The sequence below is a fragment of the Marasmius oreades genome, chromosome 7 (assembly GCF_018924745.1).
Source record: "Marasmius oreades isolate 03SP1 chromosome 7, whole genome shotgun sequence".
Taxonomy (NCBI): Eukaryota; Fungi; Basidiomycota; class Agaricomycetes; order Agaricales; family Marasmiaceae; genus Marasmius; species Marasmius oreades.
Genome location: NC_057329.1, coordinates 3529341 through 3555995, shown reverse-complemented (window position 1 = coordinate 3555995; position 26655 = coordinate 3529341). Strand labels below are relative to the sequence as shown.

Below are 26655 nucleotides of genomic sequence, written 5' to 3'. Positions count from 1 at the left end.
TGGTTCGTGATCCGTATAAGGCCGTCTCCGAATGTGATGGAACTCGCAGTGACGGAATGGCTCAACTTCTGAATCATAACAGTCGTGTTCTTCATTCAAACAACTCGTGTGACCTGCAATGCGATCTCTGGCTAAACCCCGCTTTGTCTCGTTTTGGCGTTCCACATCAAACCCTTCTCCTTTTTTTCCGTCAACATCAGCCGGTGGGTCAGTTGCCAACTGATTCTTCCCGCTCAAAGAACAGGAAGCAGCTGCATGTCCAAGGTCGTGACTTGAAGGAAGATCTTCCCTCCAGGGCAAGATTGCGCGACGTCGTTCCCGTACTGTAGAGCTGGAACCACATTCGCAACTCGAGCCTCCCTCTTCAGTTTCCTCCAGTAAAGCAGGACACAGAGGAAGGACCACGACTTCAGATTTCAATTAGTAATAAAACCTCGTGAATACGAGCGTTGAATATGAATACACGCACAAGGAGTCTGTTGGCACATCCCATCTATCGATCTAATTAGCGAAAAATGTCGAGAAATGTACTACACGGGGGAGTTACCTACCACATTGGTTAGAAGGATTATGAGGCGCCAGCTTGAAGCGCATTGCCGCGTCGAAGAGGTCCGTCCTGCGGTTGCTCACATCGGTCACCGGAAGCTGGAAGGCACCGAACAACTTGGCACTCGATGTCTTCTTCAGCGCCATCTTAGGGGGGGGAGAGGGGGGACAGTGGCGCAGAGCACGGACTGCTAAGGAGGAAAAACACGCCTCTTCTCTTTTGAATGCTGTAGAGATCTGTAGGCCGCTTTTACGTGCGTTATACACGTGTTTGGCCGTGAAAATGACTCACGCTGGTATCCGTCCCATTCAATTTTAGCGAAAAGGAGCGGTGTCGCCACTGACAGCGGGAATAAATCGAAATGCGCGTGTCTTGTGGCCACCTGCCAGCACGCGTACCCTGTAAATTATAAACACCGTTCTAGGGCGGCATCGTGGTTATTGGCCAAGTTGAACCAGCGTCAAGCTACAGGGCAATGTCGAGCCTAACTCACCGTCATCGTATTATGAAGGATTGGCGGGTTACAGTGGCCATGGGAAGTGGAGTATGGATCACTGAATATTGAATTCCTGCAGTAGACATGTCTTCCTGATTAGTAGCTAACTCAAATATGTAGCTTTTCGATGACTGAGAACGGACAAGCTTAAGCTTTCTCCACCTTACCTGGGTCGACCTCCATAAAGCGATGTGCGCTTGGTTGTTACTCGAAACCGAAGTCCTTTGAGGAATCGAGGATGTTTGGCTTGAGAATTGGTACTTGTGGGAATAAAGTTTTCGAGCAACGTGCGTGTACGTCGTTGTCGTTGATGGTTGCGCTGAGGGGAACGCTACACAGCCACGGTTGCATCTTGAACCACAACGCCCACCTCAATGGTGACGGTCAGACACATGGAATTCCCATGGATATCTCTCAAATTCACCACTGCTCTTCGGTACGTTCGCGTCCTATTGTAAATTTCGTGGTGCTAATTATGCCTAGAAATCTGTTCGTCCTCCATCCAATACCTCAAGTTTAGATTGTTTCTGCTTGAAGATGAAGACACATATCAGCCAGCTAGAGCCTAGAGGGCGAAGAATTGGGCAAGAAAGACATGAAGGTTGAATGTTGAAGGTTTGGAGGCTTGGAGGCTTGTTGATCCGTGGTTAGTATACTGAAGAGGGGATGGCATATGTGTCGGAGACGCAGAACTGAGGAAAGAAACGAGAAAGAGAAGAATTCGGAGTGCTTGGGAGGTTAGTTACGTTCATTCTGAATCCTCAGCGTACTAACGAATTGACACCTTTATTGCTTTCCTTAGTGACCTGCCTCCCTCAGACATGTCTAGGTTCCCATTCTCCTCCATCCCGCTTGCAGTTCGACGTCTCCGATTTCCTGTTCACATTCGAGTCATGACGCTTGTACCATTAAGCGCTGCGGATGTCCATGTCAAGACCATAATCCATATGCTCATCCCTGCTTGCTACTTCCACGAGATCGCTATTCCATGCCTCATGACCGCCGTCACCCAGATCTGCATTCAATCGTTCCACCACGTCTTACGATGTCGCTTGGCCTTGTGTTACCACCGTCACAGCCTGCTTGCTCCCAACCGCACCTCGCAGCAGCTGTCTCTCTGGTTTTCTCCCTCCAATCTTATGGTGGATTGGCCTCGTTCATCCTCTTCAACGCCTATACTAGCAGTACCACGTCGGATCTGGTGCAAACAGAAAAGAATGCATGCGGCTTTCATCATTCTCGATGTCCTAGATTTTTGAAGCCCGTGAACGAGACAATCCGAGAAGATCAGAGAAGAAGAAAGAGTCCCAGACTCTAATAGACGGGGGTAGAGCAACTAGTGACGTGGTGGCCACGCGGTCAACTCATACATTCCTCGTTCTCTCACCATTACCATGAGGGTCCGACATTGCGAATTCGTAAACTCCACTCCCATTGCCGTTGATCATTCATCTCGCCCACAAGAGATGGAATCTTAGGCCGAGGTGCAAACTCCAGCGCACCCTCGCTTCCCCATCGATGAACCTTCGGGAACGGTTGCGGAGATGAAAGGAAAGTCGGATACCGTGTTGCGATGCAAGTCGTTAGTGCATGAAAATATTGATATGAAGGATGTCTGATAGATGTTGGATGTTGCGTTCATAGAGCTATTGCCTATCAAGACGTTATGCCGTGGTTGCGAGTAGGCTGGGATTAGCCATATTTAGATATGTTGTAAGATGGGTACGCTACTGTGGTACTAGTTTGGTTGGTTGATGCACAAACCTCGAGTACGTGGGCTTCGATTTTCCCCCCAGTCCGATTGGCCGATGTTTCAACTCAACCTAGATGTCACATCTCTCGCACACGTTTAAACCAAGTTCAATCTGTCATACTCGTAAAACTTTGACACTCCCGAGGTATTCACGTACTGTGATTGATGGCAGAAGATCGATGGCAGAAGATCTCCATGTCGCATTCTTCTCCGATACTGTCCGCCGCACCTCCATCCAATCTTTCTACCCAACTTCCTTTCGGGTTGCAGCCAGTTGCGATTCCTCCTATTGGGGGCACACAAGTTCAAGAACTTTCTTTTGGGTTGTGCACGCAAGTTCACACAATACGTACTGTTGCACCTGTTGAGTGGAGATATCGCCTGGGTGTTCTTTGAATCTGAGGTACGCCGTTAATAATCCCTTTCATATCATTGAAAAGACTGATTGATTCTTCAGCGTTGCCTTTGTCGCTGTCGTTGTCGTTCCCTGAGATCACTGGTCTGCAGGAAGGTAATGATTTCTCTCTTCTCAGCGGTCCTCGTGGCTGATGTACACTGGTTACATATGGACAGTGGTAAGAACGAATTGATGGACGAGTCCGGTGAGGGTACTCACGGCGTGGACGTCAAGCACCGTGCTGCACGGTCTAGGCAGTATAGGCGACGATTGTTTTTGATTATAATTATTTACTCCCACCAGAATACATCGTAAAAAGTCACCCAACGCAATACGCCCAGTACGCTCTATGAACAAGTTATCCCGTACTCCATCAATTACTGGCAATTTTCCTGAGTAACCTCGAATGTGAAGAATCGGCATCGGGTTCCAGGTAGTAAAAGATGATTGATCTCATTTGCTCGGGAGGATGGACGACGGCCCAGAGGCGGTCGGAGGAGGGGAAAGTGACCGCAAGAAGTGTTTCGGCCTTTTAAGGCGAAAAGTGATACTTATATGGAAGCTCCGGCACGTCGACATTTTAAATTTTAGTCCTTGTCGTTTCATGTTAAAATAAATTAATGGAGAAAATCAGGGGCTAAAAAAAACATTTTGCGCGTGTTTTAAAATTTAACCACATTTCGACCGAGGACGCCAGGATGATGGGAAAGGCACCAGATTTTCAGCCGTGGCGCCACCACTTATTCAAAATGTGCAAAAAACTGTTGTGCTTCTCTGTCCTCGTTCGCCTTGTGTTTAGTTGTGCTCTTGTGTCGACTAAGGTCGGACGGGGTGGTAAATCGAGCGTCGCACGTACTGCACTTAAATAATTTGTGTCCAAAGTGGTGATTCCAGAGATGATCTACGTCTCGTTAAGTGCTATGTACAAAAGATAATCCGGGAATTTGAAACAGAAACTCACACTCTAGGTTTCGCCACACCGTGTATGAGGAAGTACAATCTGGCATTTCGCATTGAATTTTAGGCTTATCGGTGGGAGCTATGTCGGAATGTGGCATCCTGTGTTGACAGGAGGGAAAACCTGGAACCGGCTTATATCATGGGTTAGGAAAAAGGTGGAAGGATCATACAGTATGGGATTAGTTGTCGAACTCCAAGGACAACTTCCAACACCCGTTGGAGTGAAAATGGTGAATGCCATGAAGGGGGAAGATTCAACTTATATGTTCAATTCGTATGAAGTACTTTTCTTTTTCTTTACTTCTGTAACGTATATACACTGGCGTACCACATGTATTCGGGTATTCGGATCTTAGGAGGGCGCTGTCAGCATCGCTGGACTTTCTACGGCGTTTGGGGTACAACTCGACAACTCGCCAAGCCTAAGTTAGGTCCGATGATTTGCGATTATAAACATACCCTTACATGAAAAAGCTTATTGTTCTAGTCTCCTGGTCTCCTGGTCACCCCGGTTCACGCGGACATTCTGAGACCAGTGACAGGGGCTGCCAAATTGGCTGTTTCAGTCAAATTCGAAGATACCGGTCCGGTCCGTCCTCTCTGGCCGGGAGTCAAGATGTTGGTCAACGTCATTGGTGGTCCGGGTGTCCTGCTCCAAAGCCTTCATCCTCTTCCATAGTTAAACGCGAGAGGTTTTGGATCATAAGAAGGGCTGGCAACATCAATCATGGACTCGCTGCGAGATGGCAGCATGATGCAACTTATTAGGCCACATTGGCGGCATATGTGGTCAGAGATTCACCCTTTCGAGTTGCTTTGATGAGTTCTGGAAGAATTTGCCAGTGTCGACAGCGACAGCGACGTGGACTCCGTCATGTTTTGGGAATCGTGACACCGACGACGACGGGAATTTCCAACCCTTGCGACTTATTTTGTCTCTCCGTACCGCCTCCGGTGAGCCATGCTGCGTAATCTATCAATTCATCTATCTTCTCAGAACCCACCGTTATCAATGGGAACCCGCTCTTATTACTTACATTCGAGATTTGCAGATGTCAAACGTTCGATTCATACGAAGTACCTTCTTTTTCTTTACTTCTGTAACATACATGTACACTGGCGCCACATGTATTCGGGGCCATCAACATCGCTGACTGGTTCGGACTTTTTACAACTTTCTGGGGTTGTACAATACTACTTAATCGTTGAATCCGGATGAAGTGGCCACAAGCCTATGACTGACCCAAAAATTTCGGAAGTACTCGGTCCCGGGCCGCCAGGGTCACCATAGGGTTTGGTCACGGTCCTTTGCGGTTTCGCATGAACCCCCTGTGACTAGTGACTAACCGAGAGCCGGTGACGTGTGACCATCCGAATTCACTGAAATAGGTCAGTATTAAAACATACTGAAATTTCCTCTGATTCATTTTCCTCTAGCCAAACAATTTCTTACTAGGATCTAAGATACAGAATACAAGCTAAATGTTTGATGAAAAGATAAAAACTCCGGCTACCTAAAAAGAGCTTCTGGTCCGCGGACGTTCTGAGCTGATATCAGTGACGTGGGCTGCCAAATTGGCTGTCAACAAGGGGCCACGCCCACATCCGGTGAATATCAACCCCCAAGAGGTCGCGGGAAGAGATGTCTGGCCGGACGGCGGCGAGGCACGGGCATCAAAATTCAAGACGGCATGGCGTTGTTGAGAACCCAATTCCATCTCTCTTCTCTTAGCCCAACTCTGCCGTTCTTCTCGTTCTGGATATTCCAATCATCGTGCTTTTCTCCCAACCTTTTGACCTATCTACGATGAGTTGACGGTTGAAGCTGGTACCGTCATCTGACTTGCCGTCAATGTGCCGCCAGCATCAAGACCTGCCATAGACTGATATCACTGGATGTCTTGGCCGTTGACTGGTGCCCGGTGACCCCTTGGCTAATCAACGTCACTCGCTAGAATAAAGATATTTCAGCCACTAAACGTGCAGTGTCTTCCCAACATCATGGTATTCAAAAGCCTTCATCTGGCGGCATATTCCAAGCATATTCGGTCCGAGATTCAAGTGACACTCTTTCGAGGGTCGTGTGCTCCAAGTTAGTTTGCCAAAAAGGGAAGAAAACGGCTTTCAAACCAGCCTCAGGAACCGGGGATTGATTGATGTGCATCGTCGTTGTTATCCATGGGAACTTATTTACAGTGGTTTCGTGGGGACAGATATACCTATACATAGTATCAACGTTAACGTAAATCACTGACACGAACATATCATCCGTATCGATCACAGGTCTCGAATAAAATTCGAACAGTCCCGGGTCATACTAGTCCGTCCGTTCGAATTTTCCAAGTGACAAAATTTTCTCTAATTCTTTTCCCCACATTTTACCTGGCGGGCACCGCTGACCACTTGTTTGACTGCCAGTCCTCCTGTTGCTCCAGCGCTTTCCAATCTTAAAATTACTATGATGAAATTGTTTGTATCTTTTTTCTTCTTAACAAGACTCAGAGTTACTTAATCTGACTTGGAACATCGGATTCGCATCAAGATTCAAGAAGTTTTAGATCAAGATACTCCTGTACCAAGAATGGTCATGCGAGCGGTTGGGGCAAAATCCTTCAGGTGCGCACAAGGCCACCACCAATCCGCCTCGATTTTTCGATTTAACCGTTATGAAAAGGAATACAGCGAAAGATATAGCTCGGCACTGAAAGATAGGAGGGCAAACAGGCCTACACACTATTATTTAAGAACCCTTCCGATTGTGTCTGAAAGGCAAGGGCAAAGGCAATCTTGATTCTTCTAAATCCACTCGAGTCCCAACAACAAGGGTGACCTCTGAACCTTAGCGCCCTAGCAGCGAGTACAGTTTTGACAATCGACGTTATGGGTTGCAATAGGACTTTTCTTTCCCAGTCCTCCCAAAATTCCTTTCATCGAATTAACAGCAATACTCTTTGCATACCACAAATGGACGCAGCTGGGATGGTATCCAATACAGATCCTGCTATTGTACTCGGGGGCCCATCTGCATCAACCACGGGCCTGACTGGTGGCAAGACGCATGGGCAGTTCAACCATTACCGCGCTCGTGCAGATGCTGGAAAGAAGCGGAAGCTTTGTCATTACCCTGGATGTAGCGGATACACCGCTGAGGCGGAGTTCTTCAGTAGGTTTTGCAGTATATCAGAAAGTGCTTGACAAGTTATTGACGAGTGCAAGCTCAGCGCACATAGCTTCTCATTTCGACTATCACGGACATTTTGTATGTTCGGCTTGCAAGGGTATATATTACAACGGGGCTCAACATGCGGGGGTTTGCGCCAATCGCGGCTAGACGTTCGATAGAATCGAGAGGGTTGAGTTTATGATGCGCAGCATTTGATAGATGGTTTTTTTTTTTTGATCAGACGCCTGGAATCTTAGAAAATGTGTGTTTTTTCCCAAGATATTTTCTCCTGTTTCCGAGCTTTGAGTGATGACACACTACACGGTGCCTCAACGGAGGTACTCCCACCGTTTGTTGGGTAGCGCAGAATTGATAGGCTCAAGATGTCTTTGTACTGTCTTCTAGTGACTTCAAGCCTGAATTGGAGCAAGGGCGAGCTGAAAGAGGCGGCTGTTGTCGTACGGGCCACTGAAAAGACAACTCTAAATAATGAGATGCACGTGATCTCCGTTGCTCAAGCGCTCAGCGCTCATGCGTCATTTTCGCACAGTACTTATGCCCAGATATTTAAGGGTTTTTCCCACGCCTACGAAAACTGTATTACGGTGATCCCGAAATGAATTCATGTAAGCGATTATTAATTAAGCCCCGTTCCCGTGAGCCAGTTCAGCTCGGGCGCCGGTTGCTGGAAGCGACTGGCACACGCGTACCAAGACATAACTTTGACCATGACCACAAACTTAAGCCGCTGACTAGTCCTGTAACCGGCCCGTATATGACGAGCTTGCAAGCTGAGTATATACGGTCCTGTAAAACGGAAGCAAATTGTCAGCCAAACAATTTAGGGATTTGCCGGACCCTATAAGGAAGGTGGGACCTACCATAACGAGTAGAATCAATCGGGACAGAAATCTGTGATGTGACACAGACACACTTTTTTTTAACATGTCCAGGTTACTTCAGCTTGAAATGTGTCGCACTGAATTGCCTCCCCCACCAATGCCCTTATTACCGTAGTTATCTGTTATCTGTTATCAATAGCCCTAAAAATGTAACCTCTGACTACATATGCCCTTAGGTTGCCTGCTTGAACCAAACCCCAGAAGAAGTACATGAGGAATCCATTTAGTGGCCGTAGTCTCCTCCAACTTGACTTGGATGCACCTCCGATTGACACCCAAAACATGCCTCCTCCTCCAGAGCCGACATACCCACAATTAAGCTCAATGCCAGTAAAGGAAAGGAAGCCATGGTCTCAGAATCCCTATACAAACCGACCTGAATTCAGAATTTCAATGACAGCACATCCCTTAAATATACCAGCAACACCTCTCTCTAATTCAAATATGATTCTTGATACTCCAGATTTCAGTTTCTGTACTCCTTCAACACCTGCTCACAGTTACCATTCACCTTCTGTTCCTCAAACTCCACTTTCAGTACCCTCAGCTGCACCGATGCAAAGCATTCCCTCAATATCCAATTTTAAGCCATTTGGTGGTAGTGGAACCTCCCTAGATTCACCATTTCTGATGCAAGGCAGTTGGAAAACTCAGCGTACACCTCAGGAAAAAACACAAGCAATTCTACTGTTGTTGCGTCAAGAATACAACATGTCGATCTGGGATCTTGTTCAGGTTGTTCTCACCATGTCATCTTTTGAATATCATCTCATGGGACTTTACTGAAAGGACTCGGATCAGCTGGAACAACTACTCGGGGCTCTCTGGGACTTGGTTCCTCTTCGTGAGCGAATGTCTAATTGGATGTGACCTATTGCAGTGGACCTAGTTTCCAGCCGTATACATCAAGAGTTTGGGAATATTAAATCCAGATTCTACTTCTATTCACATGCTATGACTCTGGAGCTATTGGGACAATACAGCTTTTGCAACAAGATGCAAGATGCGCAAAGTAATATGCCTATTTGGGACACAGTAATTCAGTCAGCGACAGGCTCTCGGGAGCACCCTGGGCATGGTGGGCGACACATTTTGGTGATTTTCTTTCTATTAAATTTGAGTTCAACAACTCTAAGTGTTGATATTAATATTTTGTTCAGGGAATTGATGTCGTCACGGCTCAAGTGTTGCATATGCACTCTCCACATTGTCAAAAATTCCAGCTCACTTTTGGGATATTTGCACAAGCTGTTGGTGCATCCCGGCAGATGATTGAAACCTTGAATCACTGCCATCTTTCGACATCATATCTGATTACTCAGGATACCATCACCTACCTTGCAGATCGGTCCCTTGAAGATGCACGTTTTGTGTCTTTTGGGCCACACATGCTTACCTGGGATAACTACAATGCATCAACATCAATTCACGTCGAACAATGTCCTGATGCCCCTAGTAAAGTCCAATCCGGTACTCTGGTCTTATTCTACGAGCTCCGCTGTGTCAGGAACCCTTCCCATGTCCTGCTTGAACCTATCGTCAAGCGCCTCCGGAGATCTGCTCCAGTTATGGCTCTCACTTTCAAGCCATCTCTTACACAACTGTCATGTTTCCAACACCAGCTTACCATCCACATCATCCGATCACTTGTGAAGTTTGCCTGTCCAGATGGCGTTGACTTATCGTACATTTTTGATGCTCCGAGTCTCCAGTTCAAAACATGTCATCAAATTCCCATGCTTCCAAAAACACACTTTTATCCTATATGCATAACCACAATTGAAGAGGCTAGTATAGATGGGAATGTTGAAGTACCACGAGAAGCGTACATTGACCAGTTGAAGAGGCTAGAGGAAACTCTCAATGATATGGGTGTTCTTGGCATCAATGATCAACTTACCAATTCATGGATACGCTCGACTCAAGCTCTACAATATGAAGACCTCTCACCATGGGAACAGCAAATAATTTTTCAACTTGCTCCTGGTCCCTTTCACACAGATATGAATCTGAAGTGGGGACTCCATAGCAAGCACTATGGTACAGTTCATCAGCCCGGTTCTCTAGCAAATATGTTCAACCACATGGATAAAAAACGACTCACAAATGACAAACCTGATTTTTATGCACTTACCGACACTTTCTCTCAAATTCTTGACAGACTCATGATTACTGCTTGGTGCCAAAAAATCAGCTCCCAATACCCATCTCTAGGTGCTTTTCTTCGGACCAAACCCACTCCAGACCTACTTCTCCAAATGTCATGTGAGATTCTAAGTGAGTTTGCCTGACCAATGCCTAGTGTTACACCTCCACCACCCCCAAAACCCCGAAAAATAACAAGCAAAACATCGCTGGAGATCCTGAAGAACCCATTCCATCTGATCCACATCAGCCACTGCCAAATGACCCTCAACGGGATATTCTTCACCAAAACATCTGCCTTCTCTTCCGTGACTTGTTGTACCTGCGGGAGCTAGAGGTTGCTACCAAGTTTGGTGACTTTGGAAGGATTGAGGACATGTTGCCAAATATGATGGCGATTTTTCGAGGATGTGGATCAGCCAAATATGGGATGGAGATCCTTCATTTCCTAGACAACCTTCATCAAATGTGGCCCGAAGAATTTGCGAACATTGTGCGCGACAACTCTCTCATCAATCTTGAGGGTCACGACGATTCGGTCCTTGGCGTTGATATGAACATCGAACATACCATCAATGAAGTGAAGGTGATTGATTTCCAAGGTTGAGTTTTGTGGATAAATGATTAAACTTCTTCACAGAAACTCCATACTGCGAAGGGCCTTTACACATCCTGGGACCAACTTGGCAATTATTCTGCAGCGATCAAGTCCCTTGTAGTTGTAAAGGCTGCCATGTGTAAGGTGATGGAGACAAGTTACTCTAAAAAGGGCCACACAGCAACAGATACAACTGGCTTAGTTTGGGAAGTTGTTAGTGCTCTTGAAGATTCTGATTTATTACAGTTCATCCCAGATCGCAAGGTGGATATAGAAATCAAACTGACACCTGATCTCACCTCTGAAGGATGGGAAAAGTTAAGAAAGACAACCTTTCCTACTTACAACAAGAATATGGCCTTGTTTCATGGGTCAGGTCAGGACAGTACTGTGGCCATTGAGGTGGAGGACGATGAACTAAATCCAATGAATTTTGGATTTGTTAATAACAAACAGGATGAATAAAGATTAGTACCAAATACTACAAAGTATAATAGTAAATTATTTATTCAGTGGCGACGACACGTCTATGTTTTGAGGATTGTTCAACCTCTTGTGCCCTGAGTTCATCGTCATTGAAGGACCTGATTACATCGGCTACTTTCACAGACCATTCATCCACCCAATCCTTTCCTTCCCCTAAAAACATCTGGATCAGTTCTGGTGATGAGACTTTTGAGGGAAGTGCCTTTGAGAGTTCTCTGATCTGGTAATCAGAAAGAATCATGTCCGGCAACCAAATGGCCTTTAACAAATCTTTCTCATGCTCATCTTGCCACCAGGACCATAACTTGACTTGAAGCTGATGATGACTGAGAAGGGGGAGGCAGTAGCAATTGCAGGAAGAATCTTCCATGTCATTGGAATGACCGGGATCTTGACCTTGATCATTGGCATCTGGCAGGTAAATGGCACTGGGGAGAAAGTCATCGAGCTTGAAATTGTTGTCGTGACGATCACAACAGAACTCTGTAATATAGTCGAGAGCTATTATAGATTTATCAGAAATACCCAACTCGAATCAAACAAACTTACTGTTTGGAGATTCATCATGTAGGTAATCTCGAAAAAACTCTCAGATGCATAACTTCTTATCCCCCAACAGCCGTACCATTGAAAAACCAGTGCGCTCACGAACATTTGACCTGTCATTCAGCTTCTTGCAAGGTCTATCTGGGTCATCTCCAAACAGAACTCGATTCCCCTCAAACTCTTCCAACTTGATGTCTAAAACCCATCTTTCATATAGAATAAGAAACAATCCGCACTTTCCTAGTTTCCTCAGGGCGCAGCCAAGTTGCTGTTTGGCGTCAGCGGCCATAGGTGGTATATCAACAGTTACGACAACATCGACATCCGGGAAATCAATACCCTGAAGAGTGTCAATACAAGCTATTGCCTCAGTTAGGCACTCACCGTCGATTCGCTTGTGGTGGAAAGCAGAACCTGGCATGGTCCATCTGGTGTTGTGAAGTCATTGTGTACCTGGGCCAGAAATTTTGCAGACATGGAGCTGTCGTAAAACTGCACGACTGTCTTCTTGTCAACGGGAAGGTCATCCGGAAGTCTGCTGCGTAAGTAATGGAGAACTTTTTGTAGGAGACTGATGGGGTCGAAAAAAACAAGAACCTGTTTCTGTTTGTCCAGAGCAAAAGGATTCATGAGGATGAAGTTAAAATTCTTCATTTGTTCAAGTGAGCCGGTAGTGCAGTGAGTAGCGTAGATCAGGTTGGGCCGGTTACAAGTATAACGAACAGTCTTATAGTTTTTTTGGAGTACAGCCTCTTGAATGGCTCGGAGGATGTGAGGGGGAGCCCAGCAAAAAAGATGAAATGAGCCTCGTCAATACAGAAACGGGCTATGACTCGTCAAAAGTTTTGAGTTCGAAGGAGGAGACCGAGGTGAGAGAAATGGCCGTGTTTCGACTTGAAGAGTTGCTAGGTTGTGACCATGAGATGGTGGTAGCATCCGACTGTCCTGGAATGACCGTCCCATACATTTTACTACTTGAATGATTAGCTTTCGAGAAGCAAGCTAAGGCTCTGTCACATACCTTCCAATACTCTACACCTTGCTGTGTCTCCTCATTAACGACTAATGTCGGTATCTTGTATTTGTTCAAAAAATCGTGAGCCTGTCAAAAGACCCTGGTGAGCGAAAGCGAAAGCAAACATCTAGAGAGCTTACATGGGTAGTTTGTAGACGCTTGAGAGGGGATATAGTTATAGTTATACAATGTTTTCCTGACAGATGAACGAGAAGTGCAATAGCCAAGGTTTTTCCCGGTTCTGTGAAGACTACAAGTCTTCTAATAGTACAATCCCTTGATATGCCAGTGCATAGTAGAATGTAGAGAGTAGAACTCAGTGAATTACCGCTTAAGTCCTCTGCTCATAGTGTTCTACAGGTTTCGAACGGTCATACAGTTTTCTGACACGATCTACGGCTCTCTCTAACTGGTCTAGCTGCGCCTACGGCACATTCTACTAGCGGCACTAGCTTTAACTAGCAATTCGGGCTCACTCTAGTTCTTAATACGATAAATATCGCTCCGTAGCACTGTTTAAAGTGCAAAAAGAGCCTTGTAGCATAGTCAACTAAGTCGCATTAACGCATACCAAGACGCATACTACGTCTCCTGCTTTTCCCTTGCATTCGATGCCAGCTTTCCAGTGCATCACATATGCAAGGGAAAAGCACAAAATAATCATGTATTACTTTTGTATAACCTACTCTCATGTATTCACTAAGAAATAGACACTATGGCCACTACTTGAAAGAAATAAGTGGCATAAGCTCTCAAAATTGGTGAATAAGTGAGATTAAGTGGGCCTTGAGCATATTTAAGCTGGCCAACATGATATTTAAGATATTTAAGATGGCTGGCTGATCAATTTAACGAATTTAAGAACGGCTTGCGCGGCCTGCAGCACACATTTACCTACTACAGTGTTAAGCAGGCTGCGGCAATGTTAGCCTTATCACCTGTCATAATCTGTTTCTTATAATTCCAGGCTTTCCAATCTCTTCACTATGCATTTGTCCTTTGTATATGTATGAACTATAGCTTAACCCTCAAAATTCGGGAATTCCTTTGTGTGCTCAGCAAACAATATTTCAGTGTAAATGTACAATTTATAAGCAAGGGAATTGAACCAGCTTGCCCCAGGTGAACCACCCATAAGCGAGGTTTCCGTCATCAAGGCCGAATTTAATGTATTTAACGGTGACGTTAAACAAACACGATTCAAGATACTTAGTGTATATGACGGAACCACGGCCCACCTCCCCCTTGCTATTTACAAGTTAGAGACAGATTTTCATGAAAAGCGATGTCGACAATAGTTATATCAATTGAAACCAACTTACTCTGGTTGAAAACGGAGGGTGTGCAGCGGCATGTCGGCGTGAGAAGCTAGTTTATTTTAATACAGAAAGGTGGTTTGTTATCCTAGCATTTGTACATGTATGTTTCTCCCTTCTTTTCCCAGACATTCCGAAAATTGATTGAGTATGGGATAACTTGTTTGTAGAGCGTTGTTACATCCATGCTGGACCAATTCGGACCAACTGGTCACAATCACTTTCATTCTATTCTTACTTTCCACTTACCTTAATCTCCGTACTTCCCATTAAGCCTAGACTATCGGCTTGGGAGTCAGCTGTCTGAATGTGGATCCGACTACTGTCTCTGTCTCGGACCTTGTACATTCTATCCTACATAAGATGTATGACTTAGTAGTTACATTCTTTAGAATTAAACTCGACTCTGGTTTCCCAGTGACCTGGTCTAAGGCAGTTTGACTCAGGGAGCTGTTGTCCAATAACTTTGGCTACTGTCAAGACTCCATCATTCTCTTCACTATCTCCTTCGCTCTCCAACACACTCTGATCAACTCCATTTCTTCCCTCTCTTTATCTTAGATCATTCCTCTTCTAGTATATCCTTCAGTACATATCTTATATCTTATCTTATTGTTTCTCCCTTCGGTTCCGTTCAGTTCCGAGTCATTCTGCACGTCCTTAACAGTAGTTTAATTCTTTTTCTTGAGTCAAAATGTCGTTCACTCCAGACGACGTCTCTGATCAGTTCAAGATCTTTGATTCTATGTTTCCTTCCCGTCCTACTCCGATTACGACCCATGTCTGGTCTCATCTTTGCATATCTCATCTTCAAGTTCCCAGTTCTTCACGAAGGGTCAGCAGCATTTATGCTTCTGATTCCAACGACCCATACAATACTTTACTATCTCCGAGCAAACTCCGAGGTACCGTCAATTGTCCCCAACGCTCTTCCAGCAATCGCAGCTCCAACCAACACACCCCCTGACAATCTCCGATCATCTCCGAAATGCACATCGAGGAGGTTCCGGAGACACCGAGGAGGAATAAAGGCAAGGGTAGAGCAGATGACGATGAGGATGACTCTTTTGACAATGGTACTGACCCCGAGGAGAATCCATCGGATCCTCCGATCAGTGGCTCAGGAGGTGGTTCAGGAGGTGGTGGTCCTCCTGGTGGTGGTGGAGGTGGTGGTCATGGTCTGCCACAGGGAGGCGGAGCCAAGGGTTTCTTTTCGGCTTATGCTACCTACCTCACCACTCAGAATCTTCTGCTTCAGCAAATGCTATGCAAAAAAGCAAAACCGAAGAAAGGTGCCAAACTGAAGGACCCCGAAACCTTCAACGGCTCCGACCCCACCAAACTCAAAAACTTCCTCACCGGTCTACAACCCCAGTTCAATTATTTCTCCGAATCCTTCGTCAACTCCGCTTCCAAAGTCAACTACGGACTTTCCTTCCTCCGTGGTATAGCTCTCGACTACTTTGAACCTGATTTGTTAGGTAGTGAGTTTTCCAAACTGGATCCACCAGCTTGGATGGTTAGCTACAGAGCTTGGGTAGTAGAACTCCAAACTAACTTTGGTCAAGTGCATGCCGCTGGAGAAGCGGTGGATAAGTTGGATTACTTGGTTATGCGGTCGAATGAGAAAATTGCACTGTATATTACTAAATTCAACGACATCGCAGCTAAAATTGGTTATAGTGACTCTGCTCTTCAGCATGCCTTTTACAAAGGTCTTCCTGAATGTCTAAAGGATGGAGTTAGTAACATCACCGGTGGAAAGCTGGCATTGTATCATCCTCTCAAAGTGGCCGCTAAAGCTGTAGATCTTCGCTATTGGCAGCGTGAGGCTGAAAAATCCCGAGCTAATCACCAGTCCAATTCCAATTCCAACTTTAACTCTACTCCGAAACAATCCTCTTCCTCTACCTCTACTTCCAACAATAACTCCTCTTCCTCTTCGCAATCCAAGTCCAAACCGAAAGGCAAAGGACAGAACTCAAACTCTTCCACTTCCAATGCTTCCGCTTCAGCCTCCACCACTCCCCGTCTCGCATTCTTGGAGAAGTTAGGAACGGATGGAAAACTCAATGCCGACGAGAAGGCCCGATGGTTGAAGGAAGGGTTGCGTAGTGCCAAATGTACCTGATGCAATGGACATGAATAATCCAAGAAGTTGTCAAGAAACCATGCAACCACGAATCACATCCAAGAAGTTGTTGAGAAACTGTGTGACCAAAAACTGCATCCAAGAAGTTGTCGAGAAACTGTGTGACCACGAATCCCATCCAAGAAACTGTCAAGAAACGATATGTAAAGGCAGCAGGTTGCTAGCAATTAGCTAGCATCAGTAAATGTTATATGCAAGAAAGAATCATAACTTACTTGCCATCGGTTTGGAGATGCTGAGACATTTTGAAACAGCTCTTCATTAACTGAAGGCAATTGTAATTGTTTAAATTGCACTGAGTAAAAAAGGAGTTTGCTCTTACCTAAGTTGTTTTTTTTGCCTTCTTAACAAATGACTAAATTGAGCAGAAGTCCGAGTCAGCAGTCTAGTCAATAGTGGAGGGTTGATGGAAGTGGTATATACTTCCCATAGATCTTGGTCTATGTTGGCGAGCCACTTGTAGAAAGCTCCTTGTGTAGCATCTGGACCGTAATATTCGATGTAAAAAGCTTTGCAAAGATTGCTGGGGACAAGTATTAGAGATTTAGCATCAACAAGTGAACAGATTCATACATAGGGGTCCCAGTGGTGCCGCATTTGAGGACCTTGTTGGGATTCTTCATTCCGCGGATAATAGGTCGGCTGGCTTTATAAGGCTTTGGTTTTATTTTCTCTGCCCTGGAAGATCCCTCTTTTGAAGAAGAAGGAGGTGGAGCCATCTCTATGTTGTTGAGCTCAGTAGAAGTTGAAGCCTCTGGACTGTTACTGATAGAGTTTGTATTTGATGCTACTAGTTGAGTGGAAGTAGATGTCAGCATTCTACCAGTTGTTGATAGCGAAGGTGAGTTAGAGAAAGAAGTGGTCTCGTCAATCGGCAGAGATTCAGAGGAAGGAGTGGACTGCAGTTGTGGAGATTTGGAGGAAGAGGCAGACTGCAGTTGTAGAGATTCAGAGGAAGAGGTGAACTGCGGTTGCGGAGGTGAGTCCAGGAAAAATGCAGATTCAGGCTGCGGAGATGCACTTGGGAAAGAGGCCAGCTCAAATTGTAGAGATGAGTCAAGGGAAGAAGTCGTCTCAGGCTGTGGAAGCACGCTGCTTGGATGAGCAATTGGATGTCCTTCACTTGTCACCTTGCTCAGCGAAGATACTGATGCAGTAGCTTCCCTGATGCCTGCTACATGCACAATATCGAAGGAAGTGCCATCCATAATATCGCTTGTAGGTGCAGATGACAGCACTTTTGATGTTACGGTCTTGTTGGAAAATCTAAAATATCAAAGAAGAAATTAGTAATGTCAAGGTACAAAGTATGTGGCATCTGTACAGATTGACCTTTGGCTGTGAGGGATAGTTCAATCATCAATGGAACATATTAGCATCAGGTAGCAGGGACTATAGGTATGGTCTTATAGGACGTCATTGAGAAGCACTGTGTTTCAGTTTTTTCTTCGGGGGTGCGACTTCCTCACTAGAATTCCCACTCAGTGAACTGTTGAGTTGGCCAGATGCAGTCGATGTTGATGCTGATGTCAATGAACCACAGGAGGGAACTGAATCAAATTGAGCTCGTTTAGCACCACGTACTTGAGATTTGGAAGTTGGGCAGATCAGAATAGCGACAGAAGTAACTGCCGCTGTAAGGTCCAACACCTCCATATCAGTCGGTTTCTCTTCCAGTTTGGTTGGTTTAACTTGAAGAATGTCTACATAGTCTTTCCCCCGTGCTTGCCACCATCCAGCAAATGTCACCTTCGCATAGTGTTCCGTCTTCCAGTTGCCAAAACATAACCGCAGTTCTGGAAATAAAATTCGGAAAAAATAGAAAAACCAAATCTTCAGGAAGATCGCAAGCCTCTCCCATGAACCACTGGAAACATAACCAGCAAGTGCGAATTCATGGAAGAGACATTGTGCATAATCCCCCATTGCAGATATCCGATCACCTGAAACAGGATTACCATTCTTGTCTGTGATATATTAGAACATGACGTTTAAACCCTGAGCACGACGACTCAGTCCCCTTTCTCCTCTGCCTTCCTTTTCCTTCTCTTTTTCTTCTTTTTCAACAGCTTTCCACTGCGAGTGGTGCCAGAATGTAACATGTGGATACATGGTTTCATCCAATTCCTTGAGCACTGCAAGAAAGGTATCCAATGTGTTATTAAGTGGAATTACCAACAATGTTGCTAGTAGTTGAGGGATAACGTTGCCAAGAAGATCTTGGACTTGATCTCTATATCCGAGGTTTCAGTAAGTTAAACTTCCACAGCAGCAGCGGCATGCTATACCTAAGCTGCCCATTACTCCAGATAATTTGTTCTAACTGCAGCGAAACATGGTTTGAGATTGTTTTCTTTTGCTGACCAATCAAATTCTCTGATGTATTGGAAGAGGTCAACAAATCGGATAATGATGACGGGAGTAAGGTGGAGGGACCAGGTGTTGGTAAATGTAATTCATGTGTATAGCGAGCGGTGTGCACAACAGCATTGAGAGGTGATAGCGGAATTGGTTCTAAGGAGGGACTATTTGACTGCTCATGATAGCAAATATCAGACCATGAGTTGCGATGATTGTCGCAGCAAGCACCAGCCAAGGAGTAGTGGGACGCTGTTGAAGAGGTGTTGGAACTTGTCGATGAGTAGTTGGAACCCGGTGACATGGCAGTCATTGTTAAAAGATGAACTACACGTGACTATACTGTATCCATTCTGTAGACATATTCTCGCCTATTTTACCGAGGGAGGAGTTGTTTGATGCAAGTTGTAAGTAAATGGAATGATGCCATGATCGGAAAACAGGAACACAAATTCTTATGTAATTCAACATGTATTTGACTAAGTTAACATTCGGAGAGTATGCATTTATTATTTTGTACTACAAACCCCATTTCATAAGAATATCAAACAGCTTGGAGAACTCACAAAGTGCATTTTCCATGACAAAAATATTCCAGCCCATCCGAACCTTTTCATCCTCAGATAACCTCTCCAAAACATAGCAATATACGTTCAGAAAACGTTACTTCATCTCCAATGCTATTCCAGAGAAACCAAGCTTTTTGAGGGTATTGTACGCTCCCTTTCCTGCCTCCACAATGAATTCCGCTATGTCATCATCGCTTGCATCCAAGACTTGAGCAAACACCAAGTCAACGGTGCAGAGATATGAGGTAAGAATGCCCCAGCTTGTGAGGGTACATAGTTCTTGAACAATTTTGTAGAATAATGGTTTTGTGGATGAGTGTAGAAGATTGTAAAGATGTTTGCTAAATTTCCAAAGTTCAGAGACATTTGTAGTTGACCGGCCTTTTGTTGGTCTGTACGCCGTATTACTGCAAAACCATGACTCAGGTTTGTCTTGATGATTCCGTCTAAAGTCACTCCAAGTGACAATATTATCAAACTGACCACTATGGTGAGTAACCGATGCTGTGTGAAATGTAATACTACGAAAAATGAGTGCGCTGAATAAACCCAATCGAGTATTGATGTAGTCGGCATGAAATGGGCCACCCTCAGAGACGATCCACTTTCTGGACAGTGCCTGTTCTCTGAATGGATAAAACCCATCTAAATCCTTCAGCATCGTTTTCTGTGAAGTGGTAACCATGGTTGGCTCTGTGCTTATTGCTTTGAGGCATGACTGGAGGAACTTGACCAAAAAGTCTAATGGTTGTTCGCCGGGTTCAAGAACATTCCACCACCGTACATCTAATATGCTTTGATCTTCTAAGACTAATAAATAATAATCTTTCTTGGCATAAACAGAAGACTCACCGCTTCCGTGAACATCTGATGAATGTCCATGATTCTGAAGTCGCCTTCGCTCATTTTTGTATGCTTTCCGACAAGCAGACAAAGCATGTAGATGGCAACAATAGTCATCGATAACTGGGGCAAACTATGCAGAGCAGATAAGAACTTGCACAAATCCGAGTTCTTCCATGGCCTGGTTTTCTGTTTTCTGTCCTGTATTTGAAGAATGGAGAGGTGGCCAGTAAAAACTTCATAAACTGGCTTCAAAAGATGAATTGCTGGATGCATGAATGTTTCCCGCAAAGTGCCCAGAAACCCGAGTTCACTCCACAAGTTATCGTTGTTGTGAAAGCCGAGTCTAGGGAACAGCACGGGTTCGGCAGGATGACGTGGGACGCAAAATCCATCCTGTGCAAATTCTGTCCCCGCCCTGCAGGATTCGCGGGGTCGCGTGGTACTCAACCAACAAAGGAAGGTACCGGTAATGGGCGAAGAATACTACTCAAGAGTCAACCTAATATCAGAGCTACGGGAGTAGCACCAACACCAAATCAACCCAAAAACTAGTAAACCTCCGTGTAAAGTCTATCAATAACTCTACACACCAGGAAAGATTGCAAGGGTGGACTGCTTGGCAAAGGTTACGCACAAGATCACAGTCTCAGTATCATATGAAGTTCTTATGAAATCAATGTGTAACTGCAAGTGTAAAAACACCACAGCTATGGGGATTCTAAGGTTTGTAGGGGCTCTGTTTATTGTCCAATGGACTAAGTGGGACTATGAATTTCGTCTATGGTAAGACTAATTCGAACGATTGGAGACTATTGCCCTCGACGGACACGAAAACTAAGTCCTCGGCGGACACGAACGCTAAGACCCTCGACGGATCATGAAACAGTAATCAAGACCTCGGCGGCCTACGAACGGATAGTTCTCTAGTTTTTGACCTCGACGGTCTCGTATGGTTCAAATCAATTCTTATCGTTTCACTGCACAAAGACAGGGCAAATCTCTCTATTGGTGTCAAGAGCAGTTACTCACGGGCAACCCACTCAGGACTTTCCTACGCACGGGTAGTACTTTTTCATCTACGGATACATGAGCTGCTTTTATACTACTTCTACGCTAGCTTTGTAATCCTATCTCTACTTGTTTCATCTCTAAAAATAATGCACCGTAGCTACGAATCCATGTGGAATCTTATCGCTAGGGACTGCTACATGTGCAGAATCTTGTCTACGGAGCTTTTCCATATTCAAATCATATGTCTTGGACCAATCTGGACCGATCTTCATTTTTGTTTCAGCATGTAGAATGGACCTACATAGGCGTACCATATGGTATTTCCTGCCTACAGACCTTATCCTGCATTTCGACGTTATCAAATCATATGGACTTTGTGTGTCCAAGTAGTTCCAGCATATGGATCCAGAGTTCCGAATCGCCATAGCACATGAACAGTGTGGACTCCAAGATCCGTTGTTCATTCCTGCCTGGTTCCTAGGTACTCTATCTGTGATCTGGGATCTGTATCATGTCTTTTTGTCTTTTCCTCAGATTGGGACTCGATCTACGGTCATATCAAATTTCTCCTAGTCTGTGTGGTCCTATGTCCGATTTCTTGTCAACTAAATCCCCCGTAGAAGTAGGTACTCCTAGTATGAAGGTCTTTTGACTTTGTTAAGTTCTGCTACGAACGGTTCTGTGAAGACTACAAGTCTTCCAATAGTACAATCCCTTGATATGCCAGTGCATAGTAGAATGTAGAGAGTAGAACTCGGTGAATTACCGCTTAAGTCCTCTGCTCATAGTGTTCTACAGTTTTCGAACGGTCATACAGTTTTCTGACATGATCTACAGCTCTCTCTAACTGGTCTAGCTGTGCCTGCAGCACATTCTACTAGTGGCACTAGCTTTAACTAGCAATTTGGGCTCACTCTAGTTCTTAATACGACAAATATCGCTCCGTAGCACTGTTTAAAGTGCAAAAAGAACCTTGTAGCATAGTCAACTAAGTCGCATTACCGGCAATTGGCAGTGCCACTGGCAATTTTCCGCATGCGTGCATAGCACTAGGTGTATTTAGAGCATGAAAAGCATAGAAATATATGTCCCGCTTGGCTCAGTTGGTAAGTCGCTCGTTCAATTCTGAAATTTTGAGGTTGCGAGTTCAATTCCCCCAACCGATTTCGTCTTTGACAATTATTTATTTACTAAGTAGTTAGTGTCGTATAATTTAATACACGGATAGACCATTATTGTTTATTAAAATATGTACAATATACTAAAAATTGTGGGTGACCCCGCGGGTTGGCGGGGCGGGACTTGTTTCCCACGGGGTATGGGTACGGGACGTCAAAAAACCCCGCAGGTACCCCGGCACAGATCCCCAGCCGAGTCAATATAGGACGACTTGCGCTGTTAATTCCTCAATACATTCCTTGCGTTTAGGATCGTAGAGAGGCTGATTTCTTTGCAAATCAGATGGTGAACACCAGAAAGTACAAATGATGGAAGGTTGAAGCAATAGATAATCGGATGAAGATATGTTTACTATTGGCAATCCGAAGTTGGCTGTGTTGTCTAGAATTGCACAAACATGGTTGTACAATTGACTAAACCACAATGCTGATTGAGGATTTTGATGGAACTGTTGTATCCACATATACAAATTCCAGTAAGAGTCAAGAACAACACTGTGGAGTAGATGCTCTTCTAATGAATTCGTACAGACACTGATTTGGAGTGCTTGAAGCTGAGTGTGGAAGGACACAATCTGATAAGGTGTGTGCTCATCAAGGGGTTTGTCAAGTAGAAGTTGATTTGCTTCGTTGATTGAAATGAAGTTGGCAGCAGATGCATTGGCATCACCAGTCTGCAGCTTCTGGATAGTTTCGTCAAATTGGGAGCATAGATCAACAATATGGTCTGGATGTACAGATGAAGAATTCAATGCAAGATTCTGAGACACTTTTAGTTATGTAAATTGTGAGAGAACAGAACCACCAACCATTTTCAGTCCATGGATCTTGATGTTTTTCATGATTGAGAATGCCGGAGACATTCTCACCTGCCTTTCCAAGTAATTCTGGGCAATGCTGATTAATACAGAGAATAACGAATAGATATACAGACCCTCACCTCGGGTTTTTTGCAGAGACATTACCTCTGCTTGCCCGCAATGATAGATGCAGAGCAGCTGGGAGCAGTTTGCCCTGATTAAACGGTCAGTTTGAAAATTAGAAGAAGGTACAGTCAACTATTCAGGTTATCTAATTTCTCCCATGTAGCGCTGTCTTCATCATCATAGTCTTTCCACTTGATGTAATAATGTGTTGGATACTTCAAAGAATGAGATGTCATTTTTAGCATCAAACAATCTGAAACTGGTGCTTACCAATGGAGGCTTATGTCCGATTATTTTCTCAACCTCATACTCTCCCTCTGTAATGTTCTCATCTTCCTTGAATCCCTCTGCACAACAATCTACTTCCATTGCCGCTGAGGCGTCTGCCTCCTGACCGTTCTCGCAATGATCTTGTTCAATTACGTGCCCATCCTCGCATTGATCCTGTTCATTTACATGTCCATCTTCACATTGACGTTGTTCAACTACATGCCCATCTTCACGTTAATGTTGTTCATCTACATGTCCATCTTCACATTGACATTATTCATTTGCATGCCCATCTTCACATTGACATTGTTTGTTTACATGCCTTGATGAAGATGATCTAGTAGTGATGCCTGTCAATGATGAGTAAGATTGAGTGGTAATGTTCACTGATCAGACTGTAATACCAGTGGTAGACGAAAATGAACAGGATGTGCAGTTGACCGATTTCGGATTCATTGCTCTTTTTGATTTCGGGAGGACTCTTCTCTGTATTATGGAACGAAGGGGTTCCTCATGATCAACATTGACATTAAAAAACACCCGACTCACTTACTTTTTTTCTTCCTGGGAGGCCCAGTATTTGACCTCCTCGCCATTCTAAAGATGATAGTAAGATTGTAAGTTTATTATAACACAAGTATAAGTAGAAATTGTGCTCTTATTTGACCAGATTGGTTCTGCTTGTGCAATCAAGTCCTGGTCCACGTTTCCAGTCACAAACTGGGCCATTTCACGGCAATGTTCCAACCATTCCTTTGTATAGGCTGCTCAAAGATCTGACAACAAAATGAAAGATATATAGATGTCAAGGAATGACTGTTCTTACCATAACTATCTACATTGAACAGCCGACCATTAGGTCCAGCAGGCCAGGCCCTCATTGACACATTATCACCATCGATTTTCATTTTTATTGATTCTAAAATGGTGCTTGGGTCGAAATGAACATCCCAGTCGATTGGCAATTGACTGATCAGGTAGTGGAGGACCTGTACTGTGGAACGACAAACAAAATTTGCCAATGCTTCTGGGTCCATCAGATTACCGCCATCAGCTGTAAATGTAGATTGGCTACATTCAAGTGTTTCTTTTGTCCTCGCAGTTTGATGTCTAATTAACCACATACTAGTCAGTTGATATCAATAGTAATTGGAACAATACTCACACAGGTCTTATAAGTTCGGACGGAAGTACCAATGGTTTGCCATCTGGCCAGGGTGCCACTTGGAGACAGAAGGTCCCATTGAGCAACTCAGTAGGTGGGTAGAGGATGATGCTGAGGCATGCAGCCCAAGGTTTGACTTGTTGACTGGGAGGAGCCCTTGGAGGTGTGCCGCCGTGTTTTTGTAACCCAGAGAAGTTGGCAAACTTCATCCCATCCAGTTCGTAGTATACTCCATCTTCGAGAAGGTGGAATCAACCAGCTTTATAACCTTCAGGAACATCTGGTAGCGAACATGCACCCGACAAACCACCTGAAGCATTGTGTTCGTCTTTGTGGGGTTCGCCAAACACACTCATTTCCTTGGAGAGGTCTTGGTCTGATTTGAATACCATTGAGCAGATTTGAAGAAGGGAATTAATACTACACTTACCAGAACTATATGCAACGGCTCCTGCTGTGTTCAGTTGAGCAGCTGGATATGTGCAGTTTTGTGGGTTGCCAAGTCTAGGTAAGTTCATGACCTCGGCATAATTATCAAGTGTTTTATAGATGCAAGGTGCCCGACTCTTGAGTGAATGGACACCAATCTGCGAGCAGGTCTGCAAAGAATAAGTGGACCGCCATAATTAAAACCAAAATTTAATACCCAGACAATGTTCCCTCTGAGCTCCCGACCATTTGTATCATTCCAGTTCACTTGATTGTCTGCTGCAGGAGCAGTGGCATTCCTCGCCCGTTGTCGAGTCAAACCTAGTGAGTAGCATCGAGAGTCATTCATGTCCTCAATGTAGTCGTTTCTTTCAAAGGAAATTCCACCAGTCCACTTGCCATGAGTCTTCTTCAGTTTTCCTGGTCATCGTAGCTCTCAAGGTCCTAGAATCTGATCTCTAACTCTCACTAAATCCCTACGCCACCTATCTATCTCTTTGCTAAGGCGTTTGATTAGAATTTAGAACAAAAAAAAAAAAGGATTGAGCTACACACTTGCTCAACAATAGAGCTCTAATCATGTCTTTGACAGAATTGTCACACCCAAGCCGTCTTATGAACACAATATCACCTGGTTCAAGTTTGAGCAAACCTAACAAGAAGGTACAATTAGTGGTATTGTTTTTAGAGAGATATCAATTCTCAGCACCAATTTCATGCATTTCCTTGTTTGGGCCTGAGGGAACTTGTAATACGCCTTCATCATTCAAGGACTTCTCATGTTTTGCCCGAGAATCCTTTGATGAATCCTTGAAAAGTAAGTAGATATGTTGAATCGAGGACGTTGTGTTGGCAGGTATGAGTGGGTGAGAATATATTTGAAAGATTGTCAGAAGCAGGCAGTGACGACCTGGTAGATGCACAATGCAATACTTTTCAGTAGGCTGAGATCGTGCCGGAAAGATAGACGTTGTTGACATGAAGGAGAGGAGAAAGGTTTCAGCTATGACAAAGACAATATGACTTTTAGGTGGGAAGTTCCTCCAAGAAATTAGTCAGCAATTCATTCTAGTCTATGACAACGCCAAAGTGTAAAAACCGCAATGTATAGTTTTTTGGACTAGTAACTATATTGTGAAGGTATCCAATTGGTGCCTTGAAACATTAAGAATTTCCAGATCACTGAGAAACTAAGTTGCACACCAACATCCATAAGTTGGAAAGCTGTTCTGATGATGGTCAGAATAGAAGAGACTGGAGGTGGAACCAGAAGGGGCTCTGCCTCTGGTGGAGGCATCAATTGAGCCGCCTGATCCATCAGTGCCTGTCACGCTTCAGCTGCCAATTCACCTCTGTGAGCTTCATTCCCCATGAAGATTTGTTGCCTATCTTCTTTGTGGTCGTGGAACTGGTGTTCTCGTGATTCG

At 44.6% G+C, this 26655-nt stretch overlaps 6 protein-coding genes across 6 annotated transcripts; 1 reads left to right on the top strand and 5 right to left on the bottom strand.

Annotated features, from left to right (window-relative positions):
• Window positions 1-2031: 2031 nt before the first annotated feature.
• Window positions 2032-2361, top strand: E1B28_011866 (uncharacterized protein; the record flags this gene model as incomplete). The annotated part of the gene is made up of 1 exon (XM_043156924.1): window positions 2032-2361. One exon carries the CDS (start codon window positions 2032-2034, stop codon window positions 2359-2361), a length of 330 nt encoding a protein of 109 aa, XP_043006739.1.
• Window positions 2362-16798: 14437 nt separating this feature from the next.
• E1B28_011865 (uncharacterized protein) lies at window positions 16799-17684 on the bottom strand (the record flags this gene model as incomplete). Its single annotated transcript, XM_043156923.1, has 3 exons — window positions 16799-16831; window positions 16900-16999; window positions 17050-17684. 3 exons carry the CDS (start codon window positions 17682-17684, stop codon window positions 16799-16801), a joined length of 768 nt encoding a protein of 255 aa, XP_043006738.1.
• A 208-nt stretch (window positions 17685-17892) lies between these two features.
• E1B28_011864 (uncharacterized protein) lies at window positions 17893-19147 on the bottom strand (the record flags this gene model as incomplete). Its single annotated transcript, XM_043156922.1, has 3 exons — window positions 17893-18443; window positions 18483-18709; window positions 18765-19147. 3 exons carry the CDS (start codon window positions 19145-19147, stop codon window positions 17893-17895), a joined length of 1161 nt encoding a protein of 386 aa, XP_043006737.1.
• Window positions 19148-19497: 350 nt separating this feature from the next.
• Window positions 19498-20088, bottom strand: E1B28_011863 (uncharacterized protein; the record flags this gene model as incomplete). Its single annotated transcript, XM_043156921.1, has 1 exon — window positions 19498-20088. One exon carries the CDS (start codon window positions 20086-20088, stop codon window positions 19498-19500), a length of 591 nt encoding a protein of 196 aa, XP_043006736.1.
• Window positions 20089-22635: 2547 nt separating this feature from the next.
• On the bottom strand, window positions 22636-23280 carry E1B28_011862 (uncharacterized protein; the record flags this gene model as incomplete). Its single annotated transcript, XM_043156920.1, has 2 exons — window positions 22636-23199; window positions 23248-23280. 2 exons carry the CDS (start codon window positions 23278-23280, stop codon window positions 22636-22638), a joined length of 597 nt encoding a protein of 198 aa, XP_043006735.1.
• A 1067-nt stretch (window positions 23281-24347) lies between these two features.
• Window positions 24348-25577, bottom strand: E1B28_011861 (uncharacterized protein; the record flags this gene model as incomplete). The annotated part of the gene is made up of 6 exons (XM_043156919.1): window positions 24348-24410; window positions 24474-24744; window positions 24800-25034; window positions 25092-25175; window positions 25230-25398; window positions 25446-25577. The coding sequence occupies 6 exons, from the start codon at window positions 25575-25577 to the stop codon at window positions 24348-24350; spliced, it is 954 nt and encodes a 317-aa protein (XP_043006734.1).
• Between the last annotated feature and the right edge of the window lie 1078 nt (window positions 25578-26655).